We start from the raw sequence: 27,722 nt of genomic DNA, 5'->3' as shown, positions 1-27,722 counted from the left end.
TTATTTCAGTTTTCACCCACGAAATTAGTAGAATATGTAGCCCAAATGCCTGAGGGGCACCCTCAGCATATTTGCAATATGTATTTCAGTTAATAAAAATGGCAGATTCCATTTCAAAGCTTATTTTACTTTCAAAAGTTGGATCTAGTAACCTGTAAGAGCAATCATTTAAATTAACATAATTATAACAAGACATACGGGTCTTCCTTTAAATGAAACAGATTGTAAATTCAATGTAAATATTGCCTAATTTTTTTTACTGACTTGGAGAGTGGAAGAAGGGAAATTTCCTAACAACAAGCTACATTTGAACAAAGCATGAGATTCTTTTAATAAAAAACTCGTGATAATTGAATTTACCATCTGATTGACATCCATATTATGCTTTGATAATATCAAAATCATCTTACTCTTTGCAGAGGAAGTTTTCATATAAATTCGGTTATTGGGAACTTTATAAAACTAAGTAGAGATAAGTGTTGCTTATTAAATATAGTACTGTTTGTTGCAGGAAGTCTTCTAGTTCATTTGGGCCATTTTCTTGCAATTTGATTTATTCTGAGGTGAGCTCAGTACGTATTGACAATGGGTGGTTAAATGTGATGTGTCCCTTGTTCTTGTACAGATATTTTCTAAGTTAAAAATTCTGGCATGCCAATATTTTGTGTTTGGCCCGTTCCCCCTTTTTTCCCTAAGGTATGTAACTTCTAATGTTTTCTTTGCTATGTTGTGAATAACAATAGTCCAGTTATCTTTTTTACTGGGATCTTTTCATCTCTACTGAGATCTTTCCATTCTGAAACTAAATTGCCACTTGTTTCTTCAGAGGAAGTAGCTACTTGTTGTGCTCCTAGTGGTGAGTTTTACTCAGGAACAGCTGGTGAAAGTTTTATAATGATTTACCCAGAGAATACTTTGAGTGCCTACCGTATTCTGTGAATGCTGTGCTTAAGATAGGGAATTGAATGTTCTTTTTAAATCACAGAATTCCTGCATTGCATGGGGAATACCTGGTCTTTTAAGTCAGGTGATTCTCTGTGGAAAGTAAAAGGCATTGAAGAAAACCAGATGTGTTGATGTTGATGAAAATACAGCATTACTTTCTTTATGGAGTCGATACATTTTCAGGTATTTAAGCCATCATTAGTTTTATTTTTTTTTAATATATTTTTTATTGATTTTTTACAGAGAGGAAGGGAGAGGAATAGAATTAGAAACATCGATCAGCTGTCTCCTGCACACCCCCTACTGGGGATGTGACCGCAACCAAGGTACATGCCCTTGACGGGAATCAAACCTGGGACCCTTCAGGCCACAGACTGACGCTCTATCCACTGATCCAAACCGGTTAGGGCGCCATCATTAGTTTTAGACCAGTGGCTAATAATAAGATAGGCTGTTGGTTGCTTATTTATACAGAGGCAAAGAGCAGCATGGCATAAACTTACACCCCAGCAATAAATGAAATTTTTTTAAAAAATATATTTTATTGATTTCTTACAGAGAGGAGGGGAGAGGAATAGAGAATCAGAAACATCGATGAGAGAGAAACATTGATCAGCTGCCTCCTGCACACTCCCCACTTGGTATGTGCCCGCAACCAAGGTACATGCCCTTGACCGGAATCGAACCCAGGACCCTTGAGTCCACAGGCCGACGCTCTATCCATTGAGCCAAACCAGTTAGGGCTATAAGTGAAATTTTTAAAAGTGGTATTGTACTGCTTAGCTCTGCCCTAGACTGTGGGGCACCTGTCAGGACCCCAAGTCTTAGAGTGACTGGTTTCTTTGATTCCTAGTTCTTAACTAAAATGGAACAATTCATTATTGATATTTTTAATAAATAAAGCTTCCAAATGATCTTGTCAAATTATCCTATAATTTAGAAGCAGAATATAAGAGAAGAATGCTTTCAAGAAAATCTGTCATTTCCACCTTTACGTCTACAAGTTGACAGTACATAACAGTAAAACTGAGAATTATCTGAATGCTGAAAGGTTACCATGAGTTAACGAATGTTACAGTTTCTCTGCTTTTGTATAATCACCATCACAAAATTGAATCCAAAAGTATTGGTTAAAATTTTGTGGTAACGTAAGAAATGATTGTGGTGGTAGTGGAGAAAAAGCTCTTTCTTCATTACCTTAACCATGTGTAGAGATATACTTTGAAAGTTCTAATGTAAAACCTATTTGTAAATTTTGTACTTGCAGCACAGTTTTCAGGATGAAAGAAGTATTGTTTGTAGCGTAGTGGGTAAGTGGTTAGGGGCATGGATTCTGTCTGGAATCAGACTGCCTAGTTTGCCATCTCTGTGACAGAGGGCGAGATACTGAGATACTTAAGCTTCTCTGTGCCTCGCCTTTGCCTGTAGAAAGAGGTGATACTGCTGCCTACCTCAAGGTTGTTGTGAGGATTAAATGCACCAAACAATTAGAGCATCTAATAATGTTAAGTGGTTATTATGAACAGTAAAAATATGTGTGCCATCTATGAATAAATAAGTTTTGTTATTCTCTCCAGTCATGGGGTTTTGGAGCAATGCCTTAGACCTTAGCTGATGTGTTTAAGAAACCTAACTATAATAGAGGACATTGTAAGGTCTGATCTTCCCTCTTGCTAAAATCTAGAGATTTACTATTTCGGCAATTATATATTAAGTACTACTTGGTTCTATGGACTGTTGGGGACCAAGAATATTGAAATCAAAGATAGCCGACCTCTAGGAACTAATCTTTATTGGGTGAAGTAAAGGAGTGCCACTTAATAAAGAATAATAAATGTTGTGATAGGTCCACAGGGTGTTGTGCAGGCAGTAAGGAGGGTCATGATTAAACCAAGTCTTTATGAGCAAACAGATCCTGTCTAGGAGATATGGATAAAAGGACTTGTGGAGTGGGAAGTTTGGGAAGGGTATTCCCAAGGCAGAAAGCATAACTCAGCCAAACATGACATTCGTGGAATTGCTATATCTAGATAGTTAAGCAGGTGACAAACCCTGAAGGGATGTATGTGCCAAACTGTTATTGAAGGATTTTAAACAGGAAAAAGACAAATCAGGAAGAAAGGGATGAGACTAGTGGTAGAAAATTTATAGTAATCCAGGCGAGATGATAGGGGCAAAGCTAAAGCAATGACAATAGGATGGAAGAACTTCGAGTGCTGTGGAAACAACTCACCTTGGTGGTCATTTAGTGTAAGGCATGAAGGACAATACCAGGACAACTCCCAGTTGTACTTTTATCACATCTTAATACATTGCGGACCAGTAGTTTTATTGCTAGCTTTACCCAGTGGCCAGATAAGTTTCTATTGAACGACTACAAAAAACGTGTTACATAAATGTTAAAGGCTCGCTTTAAATACTCATTGCATTTTGAAGTTATTTACTACATGGTTTGACAAGCTAATATCTATTTAAAGTATGATTGGCCACAAGCCTTAGAACAGAAAACATGAGAATTCTCATGATCCATCTGCAGTGTGTTAAGGACAAGATCTCTGCCTGGGAAAAGCTGATTATGCCAGAAGTAGCTGCTGGAGAACCTGAGATAAAGAACACCAATTCCGACACCAAAGATTGGATCTTACATGGAAGGCAGAGCCTTAAGAAGCCAGTCAGGAATACTGGGCAAGTTGTGAGAAAGCAGGAGAGAGAGTGTGTGTGTGTGTGTGTGTGTGTGTGTCTGTCTGTCTGTCTGTTAGGGTTCAGGAGGTATTAGACACAATAGTTGCCAGCACCATTAGAGCTCTGAGGCGGTAAGTGCATGGTAAGTACACTGAGCGAGTGGAAGGTCTAGGCTGGCTGAACTGGACCTTTCCCGGCACCCTGCCCCCCTCTTACCCTCAGATGCCCATTGGATAGGGCCGTGCTTCCCCGGGGTTGCTCAGTGCTGAGGTGCCTCCAATGAGCAACCCTAGGGTTTTCTCTCTGGTTCATCTGTCCCATATCTTTCCATCCTACAAGTGTCCTCAGACATTCACACCAGAAGAAAGCTGTTGTTGGAAGCAGAATTTGTGGAAGTAGACAGGAAGGGTGAATCCTGCTGTCCAGGGGATGCTGCTGTTGGGATGGCTGGGTCAGGTTGGCAAGAGGAGGACCAGGAAACATGGGTCAGCTCCTGGGGAAAATTATAATTCCAGGCAAAAGTTGGTAATGTGTAATGGCATCGCAAATATATGACTAGCGTGGGTGTGCAAAGCCTACTTCCTGAATAAGCATTTGTGTCAGACCTTTTAAGGGGTAAGAGTAGTAAAGTCACTGGAAAATTCTTTATCTGACTGGTAAGTGTGAGTGCTGCTGAAACAAATGAAAACAGATGAAAGTATTGCAAACAGAGATTGTGGTCGAGACAGCCAGACACAGATGTGGGAACTCATTTTCGTTTTTAGAGGCTTGTTTCCTCAACAAGAACGGTGTTCTATTTCTAACCAGTTTTCTTTCACAGCTTTTTAAAGACAACTCGAGTAAGTTCTAATTTACATACAACAAAAACATGCATTGGAAGGGTATGGTCTGATGAGTTTGGACACTTGTGTACACCTGAGCAACTATCACCATGACAGGGAACGTTCTTATCACCCCTCAGAAGTTACCACCAGCCTCTTTCCACTCGGGTCCCACCCACCCGTCCGTCCTCAGCCCTGGGCAGCACAGACCTGCTTCGTTTCGTGTCACTGTGGACTAGATGAAAACATTCAAAATGTCCTTTATTTGTGTAAGGCTTGTTTTGCTCATTGTGTCTGTGATAGGCATCAGTTTATTGCTTGAATCAGTTCTTTTTTATTGCTGAGTAGTATTCCATTGTATGAAGATACTACAGTTCGTTACCCATTCTATTGCTGGACACCTGGGCTGTTTCTAATTTGGGCTATTATGAATAAAGTATCTGTAACATTTATATATAAATCTTATGTGAACATGTGATTTCATCTCTCTTGAATAAATACCTAGGAGTGGAATTACTGAGTTGTAAATATTTTTTTACCTTTGTAAGATGCTGCCAAACTGATTTGCCTATTTCTGCCCTTCCCCAATACTACACTGTCTTGATTATTATAACTTTGTGCTTTGCAGTAATCTTGAAATTAGGTACTGTAGGTCTTCCAACTTCCCTCCTTTTTCTTTTATTTTCAAAATGTTTGTTTTTCTAGTTCCTTTGGTCTTTCATGTAAAGTTTAGAGCCAATCTGTCAGTTGCTACAAAAACTCCTGCTGGTACTTTGAGATTGCATTGAATCTACAGATCAGTTGTTTTAGTTACAACATGAACTCTTCCAGCCATTGAGCACATAATATCACCATTTATTTCGGTTTTTTAAATGTCTTCAACATTTTATAGTTTTCAGCATATGGATCTTGATGAATTTATACCTAATTATTGCATGGTTTATAGTGTTATTGTAAACGATGCTGTTCTTAAATTTTTAATTTCCAGTTGTTTACTGCTAGTACATGAAAAACAATTGAATTTTGTACATTGATTTTGTATCCTATTATCTTTTTTAACTCACTTATTCTAGTAATTTTTTTGTATATTCTTTTGAAATTTTCTACATAGACAGTCATACTGTCTCTATAAATAGATCATTACTTTCTTTGTAATCTTTTATTTTCTGTCATTTTTCCTTTATTTTTAGCTCCTGTCACTTCTTCCTTCTTTATTTCCCTTCCCCTTCTCTTTTTCTCTCTTCTCCTCCCTCTTCTTCCCTCTTTTCCTTCCTTGCTTCCTCTTCCCTTCTCTCTTATTACATTGGCTAGATCTCCAGTGAGATCTGAATGAAAGTGCTAAAAGTTGAGAGCATAAAGGGAACACATTCAGTCTTTCACTATTAAATTTAACTGTAGGGTTGTTTTGTAGATGTCCTCTAAAAATTGAGGGATTATCTTCTGTTCCCGTTTCCTAAGAGGACTTATGAATAAATGTTGAATTTTGTCTAATGCTGCTTTATTTACTGAAATGATCATATGGTTTTTCCTCTTTTATCTGTCGATATAAATTTTGTTGAATTTTTTTTATTTTTATTTTTACTGTTGAACCAATTTTTTTAAATACATCTGGATTCAATTTGTTAATATTTAGTTAGGGTACCCCCACTCCCCAGTCTATATCCACGAGGGCTGTTGGTCGATAGTTTTTTTCTTGCAGTATTGTTGGTTTTGGTGTCAGGGTAATGGAGGGCTCACTAAAAGGGTTGTGAAGTGTTCGTCTTTTCTGAAAGCGTTTGTTCAGAATGCTATAGATTTTCCTCTATGCCCTGCTTTAGCCATATCCCACAAATCATGATATTGGTTGAAAAGAAGAATGAAAGCAACACTGGTTGAAAACAAGGATGGGGGTAGACTATATTAGGAGTGTAAATAACATTTATCACATTAGACATGAGCCAGCCATCTGTCCTTTGAGGCAGGCAGATTCCCTGAATGAAGGTAAAGAGTTCTTCCAAATCAGACTACAGCGTCCCACAGAGGACAGACTGGCCATTGCCACAGGGATAGTCCCAGTATTTGTTCCCCCTCCTAGTGAGCTTGTAATGTCTGTACTGTAATAATTTCAGCAGAAGTATTTCCTTGATTTGAGGTTCAAATTTTTAAAATACTGCAGGTTTGGTTTTAATCAGTGTGAAGAAAATGCAAATATCAGAAGGGACCTGCCTTTTGAGGCATATAAAGTAATAGCTGTTAATTTTTTGTCAGGAGGTAAGATAGGATGAAAATGATCCAGCAGTCAGATCTAGAGCAGTAGCGGTGGACTGGGAGAAACAAGAGAGCTTTGCCTTTGCTTATATCAGGGAAGATAGGAGAGTGAAGTACCCCCTTGAGAATAGGTAAAAGCAGTCTGTGAGACCATTAGGTGACTGCTAGGGGCACCAGAGGGTAGTAACGTGAGATTTGCAGTAAAGCAGAAAGAGGACAATCTGAGTTATCAAAGGTTAATCTTGTTCCGTTGTGCTGGGTAGAAGCTGTCTCCTTTGTCCTCCTCTCTCCCACCTTCACCTGGTGGGATCTGTTCCAAGAGGACTTTCAAGACCCGTGAGCCAAAGAGCTCCTGGGAAGGTCTCGTTCATCAAGACTCAGGTAGTTTTTCTCTGATTTCCAGTCATTTTTTAAAATGTCTATTATGAGCCGAAACCGGTTTGGCTCAGTGGATAGAGCGTCGGCCTGCGGACTAGAGGGTCCCGGGTTCGATTCCGGTCAAGGGCATGTACGTTGGTTGCGGGCACATCCCCAGTAGGAGATGTGCAGGAGGCAGCTGATAGATGTTTCTCTCTCATCGATGTTTCTAACTCTCTATCTGTCTCCCTTCCTCTCTGTAAAAAATCAATAAAATATATTTTTTTAAAAAATGTCTATTATGACTTGTCAGGTTTTGTTCTCTTGGTCTATGTTTGGAAAACTAAAGAGCTCTCATAATAGTTCCAAGTTAGTTAAAATTTGAAATACCTGCCCAGCTGGTGTGACTCAGTGGTTGAGCGTCGACCCATGAACCAGAAGGTCACCATTGGATTCCCAGTTAGGGCACATGCCCAGGCTTCGGGCTCAATCCCCAGTAGGGGACGTGCAGGAAGCAGCCAATCAATGGTTCTCTCTCATCATTGATGTTCCTATCTCCCTCTCCCTTCCTCTCTGAAATCAATGAAAATATATTTTTTAAAATTGGAAGTACCAAACAAATTTAGTTATTTCTATTCTTTCTTTTAGAAGGTGAAGAGGCAAATCAAGGGTTACCTTGTAGTCATCCCAGGATACCCAAGAACATTTAGCTGTAAAAGACACGGCGGTTTTATTCGCAAATTGGGAAAGGCAAAATAAAGAGTTACAGAGACAAAATGGAAACATAAGAAATATCCAAATGCAAGAAACTTTTATGTTGATAATGTAAAAACAAGTAATGTTTAAAAGAAATTATTTCAAAATGAAGGAATTTTGTGTTAAAATAATTCAGGAGTATGCCAACAGTATATTTAACTGTTTATATAAGCAGTAGATACACTTTCTGTTGTATGTAAGCCATTATGTATTTAGGAGTCCATTTATTACAGCAGTTAGCCTTCCTTAATTTTTTTGATACATTTCAATTATGCTTTGCTGGGTAACAAACCAACCCAAATTTAATGGCTCAGAACCAGTTTTAATTAACTCATAATTCTGTGTCAGAAATGTAGGCTCTTGCCTGTACTTGTTCCTGCAGCTACAACAGCAGGTGGGTCCACTGGGGACCGATTGGTCTGGCGTTGCCTCCTCACTCAGGCTGGAGAGAATTGCTGGCTGCTGGCTGCTGGCTGCTGGCTGCTGCTGGGTCCCGTGTCCCCAGCAGGTTTTTCTGGGATTAGTCACATGATAGTGGGGGGTTCTCGGCAGCAAGAGAGGGCAAGTCCTCCTGCATTGCCAAGGCTTCTGCGTGCGTGTTTGGCAGTGTACCATTATCCAGTGCAAGTCACAGAGGGAAATGTAATTATTGGGGAGCATTTACTGCAGCAATCTGCCATACCTATTACAGTACTCATGAGCAAATTAGGCAGGTCATTCACATATATCTAACATCTGAGTCACATTGGATGCATCCAGCTATGAGACTGTTTTTACAACTCCTGAATTAAGTTCTAGTATCAGCATTGGTTACAATGAAAATCATATTGGTTTTGTTTTTAAATTGTATTTCAGGACTGCATATTGAAATATTTATCAGTACATCCTAAATTTAGGGTAGTGGAATTGACATTTAAAAAATGGAATCTTGCCCAGCTGGTGTGGCTTAATGGTTGAGCATCGACCTATGAACCATGAGGAGGTCACTGTTCGATTCCCAGTCGGGGCACATGCCCGAGTTTCAGGCTTGATCCCCAGTAGGGGGTAGGCAGGAGGCAGCAGATCAATGGCTCTCTCTCATCATTGATGTTTCTATCTCTCCTTCTCCTTTCCTCCCTGAAATCAATAAAAATGTATTTTAAAAAAGTAAAGAATGGATTCTTATTTTTTTTTTCAAAGTGTTTATGTGTTTATTTATTAAAGAATAGTTGACTTTGTGTGTTTTATATATATATTTTTGTAGATAGCTAATCTAATACAGATTCTAAAAACCTTTCAGAGCCACTTAAATCCCAAGATGTGTAAGCATTTGAAGTAGAACTATGAGCAATGCAAAATGTTACCTTTCTGGAGACTTGTGATAAATAGAATAAATAAAACAGCCTATCCATGTTTAGAAGCTTAAAGTTCAGGCCAAAGAACCTCTGGTTAATCTTGCAGAATTAATTCTCATTTGGGCACTGATTTACATAACCTTTTCATTTTTTTTTTAAATTAAATCTTTATTGTTCAGATTATTACATTTGTTCCTCTTTTTTCCCCCCATAACTCCCCTCCTCCCTGTTCCCGCCCCACCCTCCGCCCTCACTCCCCACCCACTGTCCTCATCCATAGGTGCACGATTTTTGTCCAGTCTCTTCCCGCATCTCCCACAGCCCTTTCCCCCCCAAGAATAGTCAGTCCATTCCCTTTCTATGTCCCTGATTCTATTATAATCACCAGTTCATTCTGTTCATCAGATTATTTATTCACTTGATTCTTAGATTCACTGGTTGATAGATGCATATTTGTTGTTCATAATTTGTATCTTTACCTTTTTCTTCCTCTTCCTCTTCTTAAAGGATACCTTTCAGCATTTCATATAATCCTGGTTTGGTGGTGGTGAACTCCTTTAGCTTTTCCTTATCTGTGAAGCTCTTTATCTGACCTTCAATTCTGAATGATAGCTTTGCTGGATAAAGTAATCTTGGTTGTAGGTTCTTGGTATTCATCACTTTGAATATTTCTTGCCACTCCCTTCTGGCCTGCAAAGTTTCTGTTGAGAAATCAGCTGACAGTCGTATGGGTATTCCCTTGTAGGTAACTGAGTTTCTTTCTCTTGCTGCTTTTAAGATTCTCTCTTTGTCTTTTGCTCTTGGCATTTTAATTATGATGTGTCTTGGTGTGGTCCTCTTTGGATTCCTTTTGTTTGGGGTTCTCTGCGCTTCTTGGACCTGTAAGTCCATTTCTTTCACCAGGTGGGGGAAGTTTTCTGTCATTATTTCTTCAAATAGGTTTTCAATATCTTGCTCTCTCTCATCTTCTGGCACCCCTATAATTCTGATGTTGGTACGCTTGAAGCTGTCCCAGAGGCTCCTTACACTATCCTCGCATTTTTGGATTCTTTTTTCATTCCGCCCCTCCGGTTGGGTGTTTTTTGCTTCCTCGAATTTCAGATCATTGACTTGATTCTTGCACTTCTCTGGTCTGCTGTCGGGAGTCTGTATAATATTTGTTATTTCAGTCTGTGTATGCTTAATTTCTAGTTGGTTCCCCATCATAACATCAAGGGTCTCATTAGTTTTCTTGTAGATCTCATTAAGTTTATCGGCGGCTTCTAAACAGTTCTTGAGAGACCTTAAAAGTGTGGTTCTGAACTCTATATCTTCCATTGACAATTTTGTCCTGTTTCTTTGTCTCCGCATTTTGTTATGCTTTCTTGGTGCACCCCCTAGTAGTCTTTGTGCGCAGTCTTGTAGTTAAGCCTTGATTGTTGTAGCTAATACCAGGGAGGGTTTGACCTCCAGGCCAAGTGGCTGTCGGATTCTTATTTCTTGAAACCACTGTAGCCATGACGTTTTAGCTTAAAGTCCAAATGAAGAGGCCTCTTTACCTGAGGTTTAATGGATCCAATTTCCCAAAGCCCCATGGACTTGTGGCCAAATCCATACTTCAACTAAAGCAGTCTTTGAAAAGCTAGACTTAGATTTACCCATATTTAAAGTGCCATTAAGTGAGTGATGACGTTACAGCGCCATAGGTCGCCCTGCATCACCCTCCGCACAGGATGCTCTCTCCTCGCCGGCAGTGCTCTCGGTTTTCCCTGGGATGGCAGGGACTCGGAAGTGCTGTGGCAGCCAAAGGCCTGAGGTCACAAACTGTCACTTCTCATCAGTTATGTGACCCTGGGTCATTCTTCAGCACCTCTGCCTCTGCATCTGTACAATGGAGACAGTCACCACAACCTTCCTCAGAGGGTAGTTGTGAGGGTTAAACGAGATAAAATATCTAAAGCCTTTCATTCAGAGACTAGCCCAGCTTATAGGAAAAGTCATCCTGATTTTCAATTTTTGTAAATTTCCATTTTATTGAGGTGTAATTGACAATTTTATTCAGTTACTTTTCGGACCTATATAAATGCGAATGGAATGTTTACCAGTATCTCCTAAATCAGGTTTTGTAGGAGATTACCTATTTAGTTAGGCAATACATGCTGAAATACTGAGTGAGATAAAGTTATGTGATATACCTTTTAAGTGTCATCACAAAAAGAATACATTGAAAATGTATGGTGAGAAAGATAAATATGGCAAAATGCTAATACTCGTTAATATGTGTAGGATATGAATGTTCGTTGTATTTTAAGTTTCCTGAGCATTTGAAATATTTCATAATAAAAATTTCAGGGAGGATGGAAATCGTTTCTTCATTTCTCTCACTCTCCTGCTTGTCTTTTCATTTTCCCCAAACTGGCGCCCAGATCTCCCCCTGCAGGGCCTCGAGTGAGGTGATCCCTCATTGTGGTTTTGGCTTGCATTTCCCTCATTAGTGATGCTGAGCATCTTTCCATGTACCTGTTGGCCTCTTTTCACACACCTGTATGTCTGTTTTGAGAAATGTTTATTAAGGTCCTCTGTCCATTTTTTAATCGGATTGTTAGGAATGTTTTGTGTTTTTTTTAGTTGTATAAGTTCTTTTTATAAATTTTAGGTATTAATCTCTTACTGGATTTATCAGTTGCAGACATCTCCCATTCAGCGGGCTGGTTAAGATTTGCAGGGATCAAACCCTTTCAGAAGAGCCAACCACGTGCTGGGATTGCTCTGGGATCGGAGGGAGGTGACAGGAGACAGAAGTTCCCCTGTTTGTGTGTCTACCTGGAGAAGGTTTTGATCAGCCAGCTCTTCTTCTGACGTGTGAACTCTCCATCAGGGCAGTCCTGGCCCACAGCCACATTAACTCTGAATCAGTGGATTGTCCTGATAGCTCGCTGAGCTCAGGAGTGGTTTGTGGTGAGATGGGCAGAGGCCCGGGTTCTGTTTCAGAAGGGGATTCTGGCCATTCCCAGGCCTCTTGCAGGGGGTGTGAGGGTGAGGGAACCGGGAAGTGAGAAAGGGAAGTGGGGCAAGAGCAAAGGCGAATGTGGTCACCTCAGGTTCTGCCCGGAGACGGAGCCCTGGTGGCAGTCGATATGTCAGGGAACTTGGTCTCTGAAGCCGCTGCCCCAATGCTTCAGATGGCAGCGGTGCAGCAGCGACTTCCCCTTTGCAGTCGGCGTTCTTATAGCATGAGCTGCGTGCTTGCACATAGATCCCAGTTTCCAGGGCAGATCAAAGAGTGAGGAGGACGAATGAGAATGTTAAATGTGTAGCATTTACGAAGATTTGTGGAATTGGAAGCTGAACAGTAAATGTGTAAAAAGGCAGACAGCCCTTAGGGTGACGGGAGCTATCAAGTGTGTGCCTAGACCGAGCAGTCTCAACAGGGTGATGTCACCCCTAAGGGGTGGAAGTTGGTTCTTGGGGGGCAGGAAAGAACTTGGGTATTCAGTGGGTGCGGCCTTCCACAGAGCCCCAGTACATCAAATCCATAAATCCAGTTTGTGGTGTCAGAAGTTCGTGGTGGGAGCAGGAGGATGGAAAATGTCTTAGGAAATCTTCAGGGGGCGGTCATGAGCACAAGGTTGAGCTGGGCCAGGTGATGCAAAGGGCAGGGCCTTGTTCACCACCAGTAAGACCTCCTGGGAAAGTGGAGCGAAGCACGCGCTGTCTCAGCACGAGGAAGCCCTGGCACGCTGCCTAATGGGCACCCCTGGGGAATCTGGAGGCAGTGGTGGGCGGCCGGGCACCCGGCACAGCGCGAGAGCTGCTGGCTCCACTGGACTTCCATGTCCAGGAGGTGGGCTGATGGCCCAGACACGCGGGGCCGGTTCCCGGACACAGCGACAGCAGGGTGGAAGTTGGGGTTTCAGGAACTAGCCCATCCCCCTCCACCCTCCTGATTTGTTCTGTGTTGTCTGTCCTCGCCTGCTCGCTCTCAGGACGCCCCTCTTTCTCGTCTGCTTCAGGCAGAGCCACGGTAATGAGGGAGAGAAAGAAACGCTAGAACCCGGGAGCCACATGCTGACAGCAAAGAAAGCAATGCCCTTCGGCCACAGGTCACGCCAGCTAGTGAAGTCAGATCGGGATACAAATGGTCTTGGCCTTTCCTGATCCAGCTTCTGAGCAGCCTGGACGTGTGCCCCTGTCGGGACTTTCCGGACCTGCTGGGGTCAGACCCCAGCAGGGACTGTCTGGTTCTCAGCCAACAGGTGTTCAGCCTGGGGCATGGCCTCCAGTCTCCAGGCTGCTGAGAAGTCTGGAGCTTGTGCTGTTTGAAAATATCGATGTTGTTTTGGGGGACTCTCAGGATGGGAAGGATGGCCCGGCTGGCCCTCTGCTCTCGCCTGGTCCCTGATCCTCGTTGAGGCCGTGCTGGAGGGCAAAGGTGCGGGGAGGTAACCAGAGCGCCTGTTACTGGAGCCCTACCACACGTCGGGTGTTAAGTGCTTTACATACACTAATTTACTTCATACAACAGCCCTGCGAGGAAACTCAGAACTTCTGTGCGGAAACTCGGGCACAGAAAAGCTGAGCCACTTGTCCCAGGTCACACAGCTTATGGGAGCCCTGGGATTTGAGCCCAGATCCTCAGCACCCCGAGAACAGTCTGTAACAGTGCTGTTCAGGGTGCCTCGGGCCAGCCCTCCCTACTTACCAGTGTCTCTGAAGTCAGATGAATGGGCTGAAGATGCAACTGCTTTTAACACCATGTACTTTGGACAGAGTCTTACTGAAATAAAACCCTCCTTCACCAGGCCCCCTGACTACTCCCGGCCATGTGCGTAATGGGTCATCGCTAGGCATGTGCTGCCCTCTGGTGATGAGAATCGCCCAAATCTGACCTCCAGCTTTCCCTACGCACCCACTTCCTGTGGTCAGTCCGGGGTTGGGGGTTGGAGGGTGTGTGGTCAGCGGGGAAGCTGCTGGCTCTGTGGTCAGACCCTTGCATCACCCGACACTGGCCAGGAGCTCCTGTCCTTGTGACTCTCAGACAGCGAGGCCTGTAAATGGGACTCTGGGATCCTGTCACTTTTAGCACCATGGACCTAGGCTTAAAGACCAGGCTTCCCAACGAGTCCTAGGGCAGGGAGGTCATTGTTTAACCTGCCCTAATGGCTTGGACCAGGTTTATAGGCGTGGCAGAAAGGTCATTTGCAGAGTGAACCGAAGGTCACACAGTCTATCAGAACGGAGGGAAAGTAACACCAGCAGAAGGCCCATGTTCTAGTTCTTGCTCTGCCGGTAATAATGTGTGTGACAGTGGGCGTGCTTTTGCGCTCCAACACTGGCCATACTAAGGGGGCTCAAAATCTTAGACTTTGTCAACTTTCTACGTTTGCCAAGATCTCTTTTCCTGAAAGGTTTTGCCTTTCTTTTATTCCATTTAAAAAAAATTTTTATAGAGAAGAGGGAGGGAAAGAAAGGGATTTGAGAGTCAAACATCATTTTTTTTTAAATATATATTTTATTGATTTTTTACAGAGAGGAAGGGAGAGAGATAGCCAGAAACATCGATGAGAGAGAAACATCGATCAGCTGCCTCCTGCACATCTCCTACTGGGGATGTGCCCGTAACCCAGGCACACGCCCCGACCGGAATCGAACCTGGGACCTTTCAGTCCGCAGGCCAACGCTCTATCCACTGAGCCAAACCGGTTTCGGCAGAGAGTCAAACATCATTTGGCTGCCTTCTGCACAACTGCCCACCAGGGATCGAGCCAGGAACCAGGGCATGTGTCCTGACCAGGAATTGAACCCATGACCTCTTGGTGCATGGGACAGTGCTCAACCGAGCCACACTGGCCAGGGCTTGTTCCATTTTTACATGCATCCTGATTAGTATGACACGATACCTATCCACACTCACTAGGTCTGTTTCCTAATTCATGAGATCAATCCTACTTCATGGGGTTGCTGGGAGGAAGTTGCCATCAGACCCAGTGTGAATGGGTTCAGTTAGTTTGGGTTTGTTTAGGCAAAGCAAGGGCACATTCATACATATGTATACTTTTATTTTTTGTAAATATATTTTTATTGATTTCAGAGAGGAAGGGAACGGGAGAGAGAGAGAAACATCAATGATGAGAGAGTATCATTGGCTGCCTCCTGCACCCCCCACCCCCTTACTGGGGATTGAGTCTGCAACCTGGGCATGTGCCCTTGATCGGAATCGAACTCAGAACCCTTCAGTCCACAGGCCAACGCTGTATCCACTGATAGAGCCATACATATATATACTTTTATATCAAGGAAACCTGGTGTTGAAAATATAGCTGTCCTGTCCTACTAAGTGGTTCTAGCACAGTATCACCTTCAAAGAGATGCCAGCTTATGGGTCTTTCATCTTCCCTGCAGCCCAGCTGTAGTTACTGCCTGTGCCCGTCTCAGCAATGATCTGTGTGGGGGGGTGGGGGTGGGGGTGGGGGTGAGCCACCGGTTGGTGACTGCCGATCTAGGGCAAGCATGTCAAACTCGCGGGCCGCATGTAGCCCATAACGAATATTTTTGCGGCCCAGCCAGTATAACGGTGTGAGCAGTTGTTTACAATTATGAAAGGAAATAGGTCTCCTGTCAGATCCGGAAATACTGACATTTCACCTTGGGTCAGTTTTGAAAGTAATCACTGCGAACAAGATTTCCCCTGAAGTAGGAAAGATGGTAGCAGAGAAGAAATGCCAAGTGTCAGGAAGAAAACATTAATTTTGTCATTGCTCTTTTTATATATATATATTGTACTTTTCTAAATAAACCTACATTTCTGTGAAAATTGAAGCTTTTGTTTTTTTGTGGCCGAAATAAACTTAAACCTTGTTCATTGGCCTGTGTTAGCCTTTGAGTTTGACATGCTTGATCTAGGACAAGAGTCCAGGGCAGGAGTGTTGTTCCTATTCAAAGGAGACTGCTGGCTTCCTACTACTATTCTCTAACTCTGCCTGCTTCCAAACCACTGCTACACCCCTAAACTGCATGGGCTCACATAGGCTGGAAAAGAAATAAGCCAGACACAACAGATAAACACTGCATGACTCCCTGTATATAGGGTAATTAGAGAAATCCAGTCATAGAAAGAGAAAGTAGGCGGCTTGTTGCCAGGGACATGGGGGTGGGGTTTGGGGGCAAGAGGATGTGGTGTTAATGAGGACAGAGTTTCGGTTTTGCAAGAACACAAGAGTCCTGGTGGTGGTGATGGTTGCACCACAGTGTGAATGTATGTAATACCATTGAACTGTGCACTAAAAATGGGTAAGATGGAAAATTCTATGTTACATATTTTACCACAGTAAAAAAAAGCGGGGGTGGGTGGGGGGAATGCCTCAAAGAAGGCAAAACCTGGGAAGATAATATGCAAAAAGTAAAATACCTGTGTTAGTATAATGTTATAAACAGTTTAAAATTTTCTTTCCATAGCGTGATATTGCTTTTGTAATTAAAATAAAGCAATGCGACAGAAAAAAAATCAAGAAATAATTTGAGCTATTTTGATATTTGTTATTCCCCAAGAAAGCACCCAAGTCATCATGGGAAAACCAGAAACTTGTTTAGCATCCTAGCACTTACTTTATTTTATAATTTACTATTGTTTATTTTACGTTACAGATCCTTGGGGGCCCATGACCTTTTCAGTCTTAGTGCCAGTAAAAGTTTTAAGCTGGTCTTGAGTGCAGCTGGTTCAGTTTAAGGCTGAGGGAATCATGCTGGGATGGCCCCTGGGCCCTGCAGCTCTGCCTTGAGCCCATCTGTGGGGTAACTTGATTCAGGGCCTCCTCAGGAGCTAAATCCATTTTTATTAAAATTCTTACCCATGGGCCTGGGGTAATGGTCATGGCTTTGCCTCTCAGCTCCACAGCAAGGTTGGTTGGTTGGTGGTTGTTTAAGTGAGTAATTACTGAAGTAGATGAGTGCCACCCCTGGACGTGGACCGAAATAGCAATGAGCCAACTGCTGCTTCCCAGTTCAGGAGCTGAAAATGCGCTTGGCAAAGGCTCCTGGGAGGCTCTGTGGTGGGGCTGGCTCCCTGCTGTGCCAGGAAGACATGGGCCCGCCTCCCGTTCTGTGAGTGACACTTACATGGTAGGACTCATTGGTAACAATGATGGAAACTAATGCCTTGTGGTTCTAATTGCCCCGGACTCAGGCAATTAGAAATAGTGTGTTCAGTATTTATTAACAAATGGGTTGGCGAAAGGGCAGGTCGTCTCGTCCCATCGCCACCCTCCCCCATTAGCACCCACCATGTGCCCGTCACTGTGGTCGGGGTCTGACATGCTAGCGGGTCCTCGGAGCTGCCTGACTCTTGGCTCCAACTCCGTCACCCTCACAGCCACTCGGGCAGGAGACCTCCTGAGGAGGGCGGGGGAGAGGAGGCTCAGTGGGTGCCAGGACCACAAGCACATTGTCAGTGCTTTTCACTGACAAAGCTAGGCTATTGCAGGAAACTCAATGTTGAATATTTTCGGAGACTTTGAGATCTTCCAGCCCCATGTTTGACCTTGTTGAGAAGTTCCCTAAACCTAAGAGAGAGGTGAGAACAACCTATGGTTTCCACTGTGAGCAGAAAAGAGAAACATCGGTTTAATAATAACCAGCGCATGTTGAGCAGTGGCCCTGTGCCGGCTCTGTGCTGCTTTCCTTGCACCAGCTCCTTTCATCTTCAAACCGCCCTGCGAGTCAGGGCCCTCGCATTCCCATTTTCAAGGAGGAAATTGAGATTCCAGCAGCCTTAGGACCAGCCCGAAGCTGCCCAGTGACTTGCTGCCCAGTGACTTGACGTGGCTTTTCAGTAAGTTCGCCGTCAGCAGGAACGTGCCAGAAATGCACGTCTGAAAGGTGGGAGCCGTGGCTTCTTTCCCAAAATCAACTGAGAATCCTGTGAAAAGAAATAGTTATATCCGAGTCTGTGGAATTCTCTCTTCTTTTCCATTTCCAATTGTGTCTTTCTTGCCTAGGAACAGTCCCCATGTCTCTGCTCAGCAAGTTAAGGTCCTGATTCCACTTTTGTAAGAGAGAGAAAAATCTTTCCTTCATCACCCAGAGGACCGAGGTATTTCCAAATAGAATTTAAGCCAACAGCACATAAATTTTGCTGGTCTCTAAAAGCCGTCATCTGTGGTAGTTTCTGAGTATATTGTAGGCTCGAAAAGTTGAGAGTGAGCGGTGTGATCAAATCCTGGTTTGTCGGCTGAGAAATGTGGTTCTCTGGCTCTGCATCCGGGGTGACTGTAGGTGAATATGCAGACCTGGGGGGAGGGGGAGGGGTGGGTAGGAACCCTCAAAGCAGCGCCTTAAGGGAATGGCCACCATGTGGCTGGATGACTGCACAGAATTTTCCCCGTAACTTCCAGGGGGACCTGTAGAACTGCGCCCTTCCAAACAGGGCAGCTGTACCCAGCAGGCTGCACCTCCGAGAACGCAAAGGTACTGCTAGGGGCCCTTGCCCCTTCCCCTCTCATGTTCGACCACTCAGCTCGGTGCCTCTTGCCACAGTGGGTGACGGCCCATCTGGGTCCTCCACTCAGTCTAATGGCCGAGGAACGTTGTGGACATCGGACCTGGCCTGCCAGGACCTCTCATGGCACAGCGGGGAGGCCATGAAATTTGGCCCAAGCCAGTATACCCTGGTCCCAGCCCCCTGCCTCAGTCAATTCCTCTGAGCAGCCACCTGTTTGGACTTGGTGGTCGGATGGAAAGGCCTATGAAGGACCAGAATGAAGATGCCTCTGTCCAGTGTGGGGATCAGGAAACAGCGAGCTTACAGATTTGGTCCCCTTAGAGCACCCCGGACTCAGGCAATTAGAAATAGTGTGTTCAGTATTTATTAACAAATGGGTTGGCGAAAGGGCAGGTCGTCTGGTCCTATCGCCACCCTCCCCCATTAGCACCCACCATGCGCCCGTCACTGTGGTCGGGGTCTGACATGCTACCGGGTCCTCGGAGCTGCCTGACTCTTGGCTCCAACTCCGTCGCCCTCACAGCGACTGGGGCAGGAGACCTCCTGAGGAGGGCAGGGGAGAGGAGGCTCAGTGGGTGCCAGGACCACAAGGTAAGCCACGCCTATTCCTCTGGGGGCAGGCAGTCTTCCTGGGGCAGAGCAGCTCTGCCCAGTGTTAGTCCCCGGAGGAGGTCAGCCTCGCGTGGGAAACCCCTGAGTGGAAAGGCAGCGTCATGAAGGCATCGCCCTTGCTCTTAGCTAAGAGCGCAGCCAGTGGTCTCGGTTGGCAGTGAGGCCCCAGGATGAAAAAGCCTGTGCCGGGTCTTTTCCTTGGCACCCACTACCACCCCACACGGGACACCCCTCAGTATCTACAGCTGTGAAGTGGGAAGGACAGCAACACATGGGAGGTACCGAGGAGGAAGATTTCAGGCAAAACACTTCTTGTTCATGGAGCATCTTCTCTGCAAAAAACTCGGCACCAACTCTGCAGCACATCCTCGACGGCTCAGTGAGGACAGCAGTGACCGCTCGCTCCCCCAGCCGCCAGGGCAGGCGCTGTACGAGCTCAGTCATTCCTCCTGATGCAGATCACAGCGATCGTGGGCACTCAGGAACGTCTCCATGGCATGTTTCCAGGAACCAACACGGCTCACAAAGCCCACGCTTCCCTGGGAAACTGCACCAGCCGTGCAGGGAGCTGAGCTGGCCTATCGGAGCATCTGTGAAGGCCCTGGGCTCCCGGCAGTCCCCTTGCGAGACGACACCTCAGACAGGTGACCGCAGAGTGGCTGCTGCTGCTAGCGCCCTCCCAGGGCCAGATCCTCGGACAGGAAGGCGTCCTCTCAGGAAAGGACAAGCCGCTTCTCACCCTCAAAGCCTCCGGCCTCCTCGGGCTTCATTAAGTTCCCATTGAGGCTGTTGGAGAAAAAGAAAACGAGGAAAATGCAAATCTGATCACACCCTCCTTTGCTTCAAACCTTCAATGACTTCCCGTTGCTTTTAGGACAAACACCCGCCTGTGCCACAGGACACACACATCTTTTGTGGTCTAGTTTCCCCGTCCTCCGCCCCTGTGGACCCTCCTCCACACTGTCTGAGCCCCGAGACACACAGCTCCTGGACATCACGCCCCTTCCTGCCTCTGAGCCTCTGCATGTGCTGTTCCGCCTGCCTGGGACACCTTCCCTCGCACCTCCACGGACTAACTCCTAGTCATCTTTCACGGCTTAGTTTCCATGCCACTTCCTTAAGGAGACCATCCCCGGAACCTCACCTGTGTTAGGTTCCCTCCCTAGCTTTCCCCTTTATAGCACTCACCACGATTTAATTAAATAATCACTTGAATGATTTTTTAAAAATTAATTTGTAATGTTTTCATTGATTTCAGAGAGAGGAAGGAAGAGCTAGAAACATCAATGATGAGAGAGAGTCATTGATCAGCTGCCTCCTGCACGCCCCCTACTGGGGATCAAGCCTTCAACCTGGGCATGTGCCCTGACTGGGAATCCAACCTCGACCTCCTGGTTCATGGGTCGCTGCTCAACCACTGAGCCACACCAGCTGGGTTTGAATGATTTTTTTTCACTGTGTCACCCTTAATAGATGGTAAACCTATGAGGGCAGGTCCATTTCATTCGCTGCTGGATTTTCAGTGCCAACACAGTGCCTGGCACACAAGCACTTGGTTATTCAACAAACGAATGAGGAGCAGCGCTAGTTCCTGGGGACACAGCGATGACCAGGACGCAGGCCCTACCTCACAGTCTGGCGGAGACGGCCACACAGGAAGCTGTTGCAATGCAGTGTGGTGACTGCTAGCAACAGAACCCGCAGGAAGGGACTGGTTCTAGGAAAGGGATCACGGTGTGAGGGTGGCTGGGAAGATGGAATTACCCTCCGGGGTACCTGGCACACAGCCATTGGTGCTGAGTACGCACTGCCATCACCACAAGGGGTGGGCGGGTCTTACCAAATCTCCTTGATGCCAGTGTTCTTCTGTAAGGCGTCTGCCAGCTGGGCGACCCCCTTGGCTGTGATCTGGTTCTGGATAAGCCTGAAAGAAGAACGTGTGTCGTTTATATCAGGTGCACAGTGCCGGGTCAAACCTGCCCCCTTCATCGGGGTAACTGTATCAGGCTGGTGGGGGAAGAGAAAGGGTCGGGAAGAACTGAATCCACGTGACTTTTAATCTGGCTAAGATCATGTACATCCAATCCACCAGAATAAAGGAAAGCCTTTAAAATGCTTGATTTCTCTGTAGTTTTTATAGTGAGCATCCTATATCTGTGTTCCCATAGAGACAGTTTAATGCGTGAACATACATGAGCATGTGTGCTTGGCACATTTCCCTGCAGAGGAGCCCAATCGGAAATGTTTGGAGACCACAACAGATTCCAAGACCCACACCAGGGAATAGGCAGCCAGGTCTCCTTCCGGGTGGTGAGGGAAAGGCAAGGCAGTTTTTAAAGTTTAGGTAGCAACCAGCTGGCCATTCTCTTCTTTGGGGGAAACAAAGGCTTCTAAGAGGGGGCCATGCCCTCCCTGACACCTGAGAGGGAGAGGGGAGCAACAGTCCTGATGCCGCTCGGGGCCCCAGTGGGAAAGCAGTGATAATGGGGCCTCGAGGAGCAGCCCCGTTACGTCGGGCAGCAGCGATCCAAAGGGAACAAAGGGTGCAGACCACTGGGAAGCCCCGGCAGTCCCTGAAATGCTCCCCTGGGCAGCTCCTCCGCACCCCACTGGGGAATGGGTGCAGCACGAGGCAGTGATGTGTCCGCCTCCATCACAGGCTCGCCCCTCCTTCCTGGCTATCTGCAGAGAGGCTACTGCGGAATCTGACCCTGAGACGTCCGGGGCTTGGACCCAAGCAGGCAGCCCTACCTAAGTGTGAAGGGGCCAACCCCTTAGAGAGGCAGCAGACCACACACACACTCCCCACTTCCCAGCTATGGGTCCTTGAAGAAATAAGCAGGCTCTCTGTGCCTCAGTTGCCTGATCTGTAAAATGGGAGTAACTGTAAGAGAACCTCCTACCCGCAGTGTGTGAGGTTTGAATGGGACGACGTGTTTGAAGCAGTTCTCGCAACTGTGCTACGGTGCCCAAGGGGAGGGGAGCCCTTGTCCCCATCACTGCCCACGCACACAGGACAGTGGCAGCAGCCTGCAGCTGGGACCCAGTGTTCCAGCCACCTCTCCCCAACGCTGGGACCCCGGGCCCCGTGCAGAGGTGATGACCTAATAAGCATGACTACATGTAACTTGACATTTTTTGCCAAAAGAGCAGAACTAGCCCCTGGCAGTGGGTACAGAGTTCTGCGTTCAGTCCAACAGCGTTCAGTTCAGCTCTGCCGTGTTCTAGTGACTTCCTTCATGGCAGCCACCACTGGCCTTGCTGGGGTGGGTGAGCTGCTTCCAGCCCAGACTTGGCAAGAAGCCAGCTGTGCTCAGGCACACACGCCCTCCAGGCTGCCTTCACCAGGGCCCTAGGGTTGTGCTTGCTCCATACAGCACAGACTCCCTCTCCAGTCCTGGCCAGCTCGCTCCCGCTGGGGGCTGGCCTGACCTCGGGAAGGGTTTAAGAGACAATCTACAGGCCAGGAAAATAAAGGAAACCAACCAATCCAACAAAATTATGTACACAAAGCACAGTCCGGCTGTTTTTACCGACACTGACATGGTGATCTAAAGTTCATAAGGAAATGCGAGGGACCCAGAATGGCCAAGACAACCTTGAGGGCGAAGAACACAGCCAGAGGACTCCCAATTCCCGAGTTCAAAACTTACCAGAAAGTGACACTAATCAGCACAGTGCTGCTGGCACAGGATGAACATGTGCATCCGTGGACTAGAGGGAACACCCAGAAATAACCAAGAAGCGCTACATTTGTGGTCGACTGATTTCTGGCAAAAGTGCCAGGGCCATTGGAAAGGGGGAGATCATCCTTTCAGCGAGTGGTGCTGGGACAACCACGTGCAAGAGAACGAAGCTACACCTTGTCGCCTCATTCTGTACGCAAAAATTAGCTTCACGTGGATCAAAGAGCAAAACTACCACCCTCAAGGAAAAGCTAGGGGTACATCCCTGGGACCCAGGATCAGAAAACGATTCCTTAGTAAGATACCTAAGGCACAAGCAGCCAAGGGGGAAAACAGACACACCGGACTTCCTCAAAATTAAAAACGTCTGCTTCAGGTCACCCTCCAGAAAGTGAAAAACCAGAAGCAGCCCTGGGTCTCTTCCCGTTTGCGGCCATGGCAGAAGCGCCCGCCCGCGGTCAAAATGAAGCTCAATCTCTGTGACTTCTGACGGGAGCCAGAACCGTCCAGGGCGTGTCCATGCTCCTTCCCGCATTCGCATTATCCTCTTCCCAAGGAGCTGAGAGAGGTGTGGAGTTCGACCCACGCCCGTCCGAAAGGGTGATGAAGTTCAAGTGTGTGAGGACACTGCGAAGGGCCACAGAGTGGCAGGAAGTGCAGGTTTCCAGGGAGAAATATGTGGTCTCCGCTGGAGGAGTGGGCGGGAGAAAGCTCACGGTACAGCTGTTCACAGGGGCATCCCCAGCACGCGGTTATCACCGCTAAAGCTGGACAGAGAGGTCCTCGAACAAAAAGCCAAATCGCACCAAGTAGGAAGAAATAAGGCAAATACAAGGAAGAAACTATTTTGCTTTAAACATATTTTTACTAATTTCAGAGAGGAAGGAAGAGGGAGAGAGAGAAACATCAGTGATGAGAGAGAATCATTGATTGGCTGCCTCCTTGCACACTCCACACTGGGGATTGAGCCCACAACCTGGGCATGTGCCCTTGACCAGAACTGAATCTGATACCTTTCAGTCCACAGGCCAATGCTCTATCCACTGAGCCACACCAACTAGGGCTCAAGGAAGAAACTATTGAGATGATGCAGGAATAACCTCTACAACTTTCATTAAAAACAAAATAAAAAAGTGAGAAATCCCACAGAGAGGAAATATTTGCAAATCATATCGATAATAATAAAAGCATAATATGCTAATTAGACTGGATGGCCGAATAGCAGAATGACCGTCCGGACGACCTTCCGGAGGAAGCCGGGGCTGCGAGGGCCGAGTCCCCTGCATGAATTTCGTGCACCGGGCCTCTAGTATCTAATAAATGTCTGGTACCCAGAATATATCAAGAACTCTTAGAACTCAGCGATAAAAAGGCAAATAATCCGATATAAAAATGGGTAAAGGATGTAGAGACATTTCTCCAAAGAAGATACACCAACGGCCAACAGCAACATGAAAAGACACCCAACACTTTTAGTCATCAAGGAAGTGCAGTTCAAAACCACAATGAGACACCACTTCACACCCAGGAGGAGGGCAAGATTCAGAAAGAGGGTTGGAGAGAATTTGGAGAAAGGGGAACCCTCCTGCATTGCTGATGGGAATGCAAAGTAGAGCAATGCTTTGGAAAGCAGTTTGGCAATTCCTCAAAAGTTAATTGTGATCGCGTGACCCAGCAATTCCCTTGCTAAGTAGACACCCAAGAGGAATGAAAATGTGTGATCACACACAGGCATGTACATGAATGTTCACAGCAGCATCTACACTAATAAAAGAGAAACATGGTAATTGGCGTACGACCGCTACCCTTTTCATCGGCTAATCAGCGAGATATGCAAATTAATTGTCAGCCAATATGGCGGCCGGCAGCCAGGCAGCTTGAAACTAACATGAGGCTTGCTTGCCTCAGCGACGGAGGAAACCAACGTTCTCCGCCTGCGGCTACAGGCTTCTGAGCCTGCAGTTTAAGAAACAATGTAACAAATACCTCCGGACTTCAGCCAGCAGATTCGCAACATTGTAAGCAAAGGCCAGAAACCTACTTTCAGCCGCGGAGGCCTAAGAGCTGGAGCCAAGCCTCAAAGCTAAAGCTGGCCCAGAATAAAAAAGAAAAAAAGGAGCAGTTGGGAGCTTCAGTCACCCCCAGCCTGAAAACAGCCCTCAGCCCCTCACCCAGACTGGCCAGGCACCCCAGTGGGGACCCCCACCCTGAATGGTGTGTGACCAGCTGCAAACAGCCATCATCCCCTCACCCAGGCTGGCCAGGCACCCCAGTGGGGACCCGCACCCTGATCCAGGACACCCTTCAGGGCAAACCAGCCGGCCCCACCCATGCACCAGGCCTCCATCCTATATAGTAAAAGGGTAATATGCCTCCCAGCACCGGATCAGCGGAGCCATGAGGCCTCCCAGCACCGGTATCAGCGTGACAGGGGGCAGCGCCCAAACCCCCTGATCGCCCTGTGGCTCTGTGTGTGACAGGGGGCGGGGCCACAACCTCCCTATCCACCCTGCTCTGTTCGTGACAGGGGAAGGCGCCCCAACCTCCTGATCAGCCCTGCTCTGTGCCTGATAGGGGGGAGCTCCCCCCCCCCCCCACGGGCCCTGCTCTGTGTGTGACGGGGTAGAGCCATAACCTCCCCATTGGCCCTGCCCTGAGTGTGAGAGTGGCGGCGCCCCAACCCCCTGATCGGCCCTGCTCTGTGGGTGATAGAGGGCGGTGCTCCAACCCCCTGATGGGCCCTGCTCTGTGAGTGACAGGGGGCAGTGCCCCAACCCCCTGATTGGCCCTGCTCTGTGCATGACAGGGGGTGGCGCCGCAACCTCCCCATTGACCCTGCCTTGAGTGTGACAGGGGACGGTGCCCCAACCCCCCAATCGGCCCTACCCTGATCGTGACTGAGGGTGGCATCACAACCTCCCAATCTCCCTGCTCTGTGCATGACAGGGGGCAGCGCCCCAACTCCCCAATCGGCCCTGCTCTGAGCCCGACCAGGGGCTGCACCTAGGGATTGGGCCTGCCCTCTGCCACCCAGGAGCAGGCCTAAGCCAGCAGGGCGTTATCTCCCGAGGGGTCCCAGACTGCGAGAGGGCACAGGCCGGGCTGAGGGACCCCCCCACCCCCCCGAGTGCACAAATTTTTGTGCACCGGGCCTCTAGTTATTCATAACAGTAAAAAAGGAGAAGCAACCCAACTGTCCAGCAGCTCACGAATGGACATATAAAATGTGGACTAGCCATACAGTGGAATATCACCCCTCCATAAAAAGCAATGAAGTATTGATACGTGCTAGAATGTAGGTGAACCTTGAAAACTTATACTATGAAAGAACAGAGACAAAAGGCCACATACTGTGGTTCCATGTCTATGAAATGCCCAGAATAGGCAAAGTATAGTAGTGGTTACAGGACCAGCGGGGGAAGGGAGGGTGTGGGGGAGGGGCAGGGCGGGGAGAATGAGTGTCTAATGCATACAGGTATTGGGGGTGCGTAGGTAAAACTGTCCTAGAATTAGACCAGTGATGGCGAACCTTTTGAGCTCGGCGTGTCAGCATTTTGAAAAACCCTAATTTAACTCTGGTGCCGTGTCACATATGGAAATTTTTTGATATTTGCAACCATAGTAAAACAAAGATTTATATTTTTGATATTTATTTTATATATTTAAATGCCATTTAACAAAGAAAAATCAACCAAAAAAATGAGTTCGCGTGTCACCTCTGACACGTGTGTCACCTCTGACACGCGTGTCATAGGTTCGCCATCACTGAATTAGACAGTAGTGATGATGGCACAACCTTGCGAATATACTAAATATTACAGAGGCGAATTAAAAGGGTGAATTGTATGGCATATGCAGTTTAAATCGAAAGTTTTAAAAAGCAGCACAGTGTGGAATTCCAAGGTTCTGAGTTACCATAAATGTGTCAGCGTCTGGTTGACTTTCAACATCTCTGCCATGCTCTCTGCCACTTCGTCGTTGAGTTCATTCTGGGTGAGCCTGGAGAAGAAAGCGGTGTTTACTCGGAGAGCCCTCCCTGGCACATGTTTCTAAAGGGGTTCTCAGCCTTTCGAAAGGAATCTGGCAATTACCAGAATATTCTCAGCGACGTGTTCCAGTGCAAGGCCTGCGCGAGGCTCTTTCCTCCTTCTGTGGAAATGCCGTTGGAAGCCAGACTAGGAAGGAAGACACGTGGGGAGGATTATTACACGAGGCTTTGGCTTCAGCAGCCAGAACAGCCAGGAGACTCTGGCTGGTGGCCCGGCTGCCTGGAGGCAGGAAGCCTCGCCGGCAGCCACCCAGGCGCTGCTGCTCCAGGGCACAGGCACAGAGCATGAGGTCAGGTGGGGACACTGGACATGGGCGAGACCGGGTCACCGGGCAGCCCGGAGGCTGAGGCCTGGCCAGCTCTGCTTCAGGGGCTGACATCCTCGTGAGCACTGGAGAAGCCTCCTGTCCTCCCAGAGCAGGGACTGCCATTGTCCTGCCATCTCAGATTCACTCCAGTGGCAGGAAGGACACAAGCAGCGGGGGACGCCGAGGCTCTGAGGTTTGGCCAGAAGGACAAAGGGTCCCCTCTGTCCCAGCACCCGCCTTGAGAATGAGGAAGGGGCAGGAATCCGCTGCCCAGTGTCCCTCTCAGTTGTATCTGGACTTAAGAATTCCTCCCACCCCCACGGGGCATGGGGTCACGGCCAAGGGGCTGGCAGTGTCCTCTGTCTCGACCTGGGGGGTGGTTATATGGGTGGGTGCCTGTGTCAAATCACCGAGCTGAACACAGAGTCATGGACTTTACTCATTTAATGTG

The 27,722-nt window shown here is 46.8% G+C and overlaps 2 protein-coding genes across 8 annotated transcripts in view; one reads left to right on the top strand and one right to left on the bottom strand.

Moving 5' to 3' along the window:
* ZNRF2 (zinc and ring finger 2) overlaps positions 1–4,961 on the top strand; it is an 81,443-nt gene extending 76,482 nt beyond the window's left edge. The window contains exons 6-7 of one of the 2 annotated variants that reach the window (XR_004970820.1): positions 986–1,128; positions 3,491–4,961. The gene's annotated coding sequence lies outside the window, so the exon portion shown is untranslated. The remainder of the gene's footprint in view (positions 1–985; positions 1,129–3,490) is intronic. The other variant, XR_004970821.1, reaches the window with a different exon arrangement.
* Positions 4,962–18,965: 14,004 nt separating this feature from the next.
* Positions 18,966–27,722, bottom strand: part of NOD1 (nucleotide binding oligomerization domain containing 1) — a 42,621-nt gene continuing 33,864 nt past the window's right edge. For all 6 annotated transcript variants that reach the window (XM_036327704.1, XM_036327700.1, XM_036327703.1 and 3 more), the window contains 4 exons: positions 27,007–27,090; positions 26,831–26,914; positions 21,070–21,153; positions 18,966–20,015 (listed from right to left, as the gene is read on the bottom strand). In XM_036327704.1, the coding sequence (XP_036183597.1) occupies positions 19,943–20,015; positions 21,070–21,153; positions 26,831–26,914; positions 27,007–27,090 (325 nt within the window). In that variant the 3' untranslated portion in view covers positions 18,966–19,942. The remainder of the gene's footprint in view (positions 20,016–21,069; positions 21,154–26,830; positions 26,915–27,006; positions 27,091–27,722) is intronic.

The sequence above is a fragment of the Myotis myotis genome, unplaced genomic scaffold (genome assembly GCF_014108235.1).
Source record: "Myotis myotis isolate mMyoMyo1 unplaced genomic scaffold, mMyoMyo1.p scaffold_m19_p_11, whole genome shotgun sequence".
In the NCBI taxonomy this organism is placed as follows: Eukaryota; Metazoa; Chordata; class Mammalia; order Chiroptera; family Vespertilionidae; genus Myotis; species Myotis myotis.
This window is presented reverse-complemented; position numbering and strand designations above follow the sequence as displayed.